General features: G+C 39.4%; 1 protein-coding gene across 1 annotated transcript; it reads right to left on the bottom strand.

The window, feature by feature from the left end:
* Positions 1-459: 459 nt before the first annotated feature.
* On the bottom strand, positions 460-3,519 carry LOC114884760 (RNA/RNP complex-1-interacting phosphatase-like). The gene is made up of 3 exons (XM_029203985.1): positions 3,278-3,519; positions 1,797-1,872; positions 460-792 (listed from the first exon to the last, which is right to left on the bottom strand). The coding sequence occupies exons 1-3, from the start codon at positions 3,517-3,519 to the stop codon at positions 703-705; spliced, it is 408 nt and encodes a 135-aa protein (XP_029059818.1). The 3' UTR covers positions 460-702.
* Between the last annotated feature and the right edge of the window lie 2,147 nt (positions 3,520-5,666).

The raw sequence follows: 5,666 nt of genomic DNA, 5'->3' as shown, positions 1-5,666 counted from the left end.
TCAGTAGGAGATATCAGTACTACTTCCACTTCAAGAGCAAAGGATTGTTGTGAAGATTAACAAAGTCAATGGATAGGAAAGAACTTTCTAAATGGCAAACTGCTATACAAATCTTAACAAACATTAGGTGTTACTGTCTCCAAGGCCATGGAACAGGTCAGAAGAAGGATAATTCTTTTGCACTGGTATGTCCTACATGGGCCAAGAGAAAATATGGATTTCTGTACTACATCAGAAGGTATTAGGAAAAGAAAGCATAAAACTTAGAGAACAATTGTCTTTTACACTGATGCTTAAACATGCTCAGGCAACTGTTTAAAATAAATGCTAAAGACATAATTGACGTACCTTTCTTTCCTTTTAGGCTACTACTATTCCTACTGAAAGTTTACTTCATTTTCAAAATGTAGAACATGGAAGCTTATAGAATTTCTTAAGCATATCTAGAGCCTACTGCCAAATACTATAGTTCAATTCATATCTTTAATCTCATTCTGAAACAGCAATTATAAATGTGTATTTAAGGAAACCACTAGCTTCCCTTTTTGAACCCATGAGAGAAGGCCAGGACTCACCTTAGCATAAGATGATAACTACTGAACTACTATGAATTATTACAGTATCAGAAAGAAGGTCATTTTCAATTACGGCTTCCATTTACCTCTGGCTTGTAAGAGCAGCGAGTATTTGGTAAGTGAATAATCAGCCCAAGTTCTTCATTCTGTCCTTGGATTTTGTTAAGAGATCCAAGCGGGAGAAACGTTCTTCTGGAGCAAGATTCTTTTCAAAACTCTGTCAGAAAGAATAAAATAAGGAAGAACATATGTTTCAAATCCTTTATTATCTTATCCATTTATTCAAACCCTGTGATGCTAACATATGAGATTCAAAGTAAAGTTTCTTCCTCTGGAGTTTACAAGCATTATTACGATCCTTTCTTCCAGAGAGATTACATGGAAGAAAATAAGTTTACTTCTATATATTTATTTCTATGTTTGTTTATTTCATGTTGGTCTCCTAACCAGACTGTAAACTCCCAGAGGGCAGGGACTACAGCAATTTTGCCTACCACTGTATTGCCAGCTCCAAGCAGAGTGCCTGAAAATCGACACATAAATAAATAATTCTTGAATATCTACCTATATGAAGGATGACTTTCACTGCTAAATATTCTTTTATGTATTTGGCTTATACATGTACCCTGTTCCATTGATCTCTTTGGTTATTCAAGTGTCAGCAACACACACTTTTTTTTAAATTAGTAGACTAGCTTTAGAGCACTTTGAGATTCATAGCAAAACTGAGCAAAAAGTACACTTTTACCCTCTCTCCTTATACCCTCTCTCCTTCATCCCACACAGCCTTCATCCCACACAGCCTTCCCCATTATCAACATGCCATACCAGTGTGCTTCATTTGTGAGAATTCATGAACCAACACTGACACACCATTATCAATCAAAGTCCATAGTTTATTGCATTCATGGTACAAGTAACTGACTATTTCTTTATTTCTAGTATAGTCATCCCCAAACATTTACATACTGAGATTCATATTACTTTCTTATAAATTAGTTTATTCTTTATTTATAGTTAGGGCATTCCATTGTTGTTTTTTTTTAAATTAAGTTCACAAGTAGGTTGTATTTATCTATGAATTCCATTTCTGGATAGTAAAGGAGGTATTAAAAAGTATTTGCTATAAAAAGGGAAAATGGAATATGACGGGGTTGAGAGCCAGGGCTCTATATGGTGAATTCAGATTTCTGGAAGAATACGGTATTAACTCTTGCTTACCTTTTTTAAAGGACCTTTGAAAGCAATGAAATGAGTCCCAGGCATCCGCTGTCCAACTGGGAGATAGTCTTTCCACCTGTTAATATATTTTTTGTTAGGCAAATTTTATGTTAGGCTGTCTCCCTGCATAGGATGAATGCGCACTGAAAATGGAAATCATATCCCTCTAGGGTAGGTCCCTCTTCTTTATGCTTTGCATTTTGCTGCTCCACTTATTCAACCCCACCTTGTAATAAGCTATACTTCCCTTGTTCCTGTTTTCCCATCTTGAAAACAGATAAAAGGCAACAAAACAATGCAAAGGTCTCAACAAATAAGGGATATCTAAAACCAGAGATGGCCAGAACTTCTGTATCCCTGATAAAACCTAGCCCGGTGTTGACTACTAAGGTATCATTAATACATGCATGTTGACTGAAATAGTTTGAACTCAATTCTTCCCCTTCACAGTTTAGTTTTAGTCCTCATACAAAACCTGATAACAAAATTCCTTAATGCTAGGAATCACAGTGAAAAATAATATCTGAACTGACGTCTGTAAGATGAGTTAGAACTAAGGTTAATTCAGTGTATCTGAAGCATAGAAAGTGAGGGCAAAAGTGGCACAAGATGGGGCCAGAGAAGCAGAGAGGATTCTAGACCACGCAGAGTCTTAAAGGCCAACGGTTTGTTTTCTATTCTCAAAACAATGCTTTTGAGCGATGTTTATGAGCAATGTTCCAACTTGCTTTTTAGGTTTCTTGTGTGAAGAATGGATTGGAAGGAAACAAGATATATGGACACTAGTTAGGACCTCATTGCAACAGACAGGCAAGTTCAGTATTAGGATGTTGAGGAAGAGTTGATAGATTCAAAAGAAATTCAGGAGATAAACTGAAGCGGGCTTAATGGGGTATGAGATGGAGGAAAGGATGGTCTTAGGGAATTAAAGCGTTTACTGCACACATGAGCAAAGTCTCAAAATTAATCATTTGGACGTACAGAGGTAGATCTCTCAAATGACACTGGTTAGGTAGCAACAGCACGCCCTTTATAATTCCGAGAGACAACACAAATCAACTGTTTCGATGGAAAATTCGGCAGTACCCGTGCTTTTTTTCACTCAAACTTAGTTCCAGTTCCTCTTACTCACATTTTCTGTGCCAAAACAACACAGCTTGAGGAATTGAAGGGGATTCCATTTTGTTAATTAAGAAGTGTCCCCAACACTGACAGTCCCATTTTAAAGAGCAGTCCCTCTGCATTTTACCCGAGGAGCCATGGCCAGAGCCTCCCATTTAAAACGATGGGGAGAAATCAGAACATCACACACTGTTCCTTTCAGCTACTGTGAACTGATCCGCGAGACGACCAATACCCCCTAGCACAGTGCGGACGGGGCAGCGCGATGGGGCAAGTCACCGGAGACAGCACAAGAGACAAAGCCCAGGCCCAGGGGCTCTGAGCTCCACCGGCAACGCCGAGGGGCCAAGGCGTATTACCCTTCCGGGATGTGCTTTCCGCCCTTCCTCCTGGCCAACGAACGTCCGGAAAAGCCGCGACGCTGACCCCAGCGCCCACGGGCATGATGCCACTGGCTCATGTGACCCCCAAGATGCTGCCCACCCAACGCCAAGAGTGCCAAAGTCGCCAAGCGGGCGGCCCCGGTGCCAGCACAAGGGGCCGAACCACAAGTGCCTAGGCACAAGCCCACGCAGCTCGCGGACCTCCTCCTACTGCGCATGCGCCACCGCCCGTCGAGATGACGTCACCACGCCGGCCAACTGAGACGCTTCATTGGTAGAGGAGTCTGACGCCTGCAATTCCCTCCTTAGCCGGAGGATGGTAGCAGAGGTCCATTAGTTCGTGTGTGTACCCTTCAGAATTCCAATCACATGGGACGTGGAAAGTTGTCCCACTCTCCCAGTATCTTGTGTGGTTCTTTCAGATATTTCCCAAGTGCTTACATTCACACTTCTTGAATGTTGTATGTAAGTATTTCTACCTAATGGAGATCCTGTATTTTATACAAGAGCAGCATACTATACATAGTCTACAATCTGTCTTGGATAGTGATTTTCCCAGTCAATTTTTGCGTACATCCATTCCATTCTCTTTAATAGCTGCGTCACATTACATAATTTACATGGCCAGTCCAATATTGATGGACTTTTGGTTGTTTTCAGTTTGGGGGCATTTTGTTTGTTTTTTGTTTGTGTCTTCTGTTACAGATAGGCTGCAATGTGAACCTCTTTATACATGTGTATAGCTATATATAAATTTCTAGACATAGAATTTCTGGAATGAAAGAGATGCAAACTTAAAATATTGAAAGTTTTTCAAACAATCTAATCTGCCTGATCAACCTTCAAAAATATTCTATCAACTTATACTCCACTCATAGTGAAACATTTATTGGATTTCTATTATGAGCCTGGTATCATGCTGGAGGTTGACAGTATGTATTTACATTTTAGACAATACCAAAAAACACCTGAGAGAGGTAAGAGTGGAGCTCAAGTATAACATTTCCTCACAGTATCAGGCATAGGGATCTGTACCTGTTAGAAAAACTATGAATCCTGCCACAAGTGCAACAGCAAAGAACAGCATGTCCTACAGTAGGTCTGAGGGTATAATAGCATACTAAATTCCACTGTTATGTAAAATAACAAATGTTTTTTGTTAGTTTTACTTTTCAGTTTCAAATTTCTGAAAGTATCTTACATACACTGTGAGTAATCTTCACAACCATTTGATCTGGGTAAACTGAGTCAGGAAGGTCAGAATTATTGAATGAATGAATGAATGAGTAAAAAGATCACTAACTTTAACATATCTGGGACAGTTATAGTCTAACCAGGTTTTAATCCACAAGCATTTATTTACAATTCTGAAAACTTCCACAGAATTACAAATGGGACAATAGTAGTAAATTACTATTTGGATAAAGAAAAGATACAAGTTAGTACAACCTAGTTTACAAACTTACAATTAGGCACATTCAATTTGGTGCTAAGTCATAAAATATTCTTTTGCAATTTATGAAAAATATCCAATAGGCATGTAATGGCCAAAAAGTACAAATGATACAAGTATCTATAGACATGACAATGTACAAATTGTGACATAAATCTGTCCGAAACTAGAAAATCTATGTTGGTCCTATAGTTCCAGCTTGCTAAAAGATACAGGCTTTGGGTGGGAACACAAAAAATCCAGACCTGGCCATAACAGGGTTTCCAGAAAGTATGGGAACTAGCAAAGGGTAGGCCTCTGGATGGGAGTGGGTCCAACATGAGATGAAACAATGCCTTAGTGGGTATGTAGTAGGCTGGGATAGAAAATAAAGGAGCAAGGGATATTTGGAGAATCAGACAGCTAAGTATTTGACACTAACAAAATCTACCAGTATCCCATAGGGCCTCAGGTACCATGCAAGGGTTTGAGGGATTCCAGTATTTAATTAAACCAAAATGTGACAATGGGAGGAATTAAGGACAGCCTCAGGGGTAGATGAACTGGGGATGTTACACCAAGACATGTCTCAGTTAACCTGATGGGTTCAAAATGCAGGAAGTGGGTATACGGGACAAGACAATACCCTAACTGTAAGAATAAAGGTTTAGGTCAGGGTAGGGCCTCATGTTGCTAAGTGTTGAAATAGAGCTCTTTAGTTTCTTTCTCTTCCGTGTAAGATTCTTTTAGAGGTTAAGATGATGCTGAGCCTGCAAACTAAAGTTAAATGGCTGGAACTAGGGAGAGAAAATAAGTTACGTAGGCTCGGAACCAGGAAAAGCCTAACTAAGGGTTTGCCTAAATAGAATAGAACGTTGGAACTGAGTATTTTAATATGTAAACATTTTACTGATACCAAAATGTGTCTTACCA

The sequence above is a fragment of the Monodon monoceros genome, unplaced genomic scaffold (genome assembly GCF_005190385.1).
Source record: "Monodon monoceros isolate NGI ecotype Baffin Bay Population unplaced genomic scaffold, NGI_Narwhal_1 Contig4280_ctg1, whole genome shotgun sequence".
NCBI classification, from domain to species: Eukaryota; Metazoa; Chordata; class Mammalia; order Artiodactyla; family Monodontidae; genus Monodon; species Monodon monoceros.
This window is presented reverse-complemented; position numbering and strand designations above follow the sequence as displayed.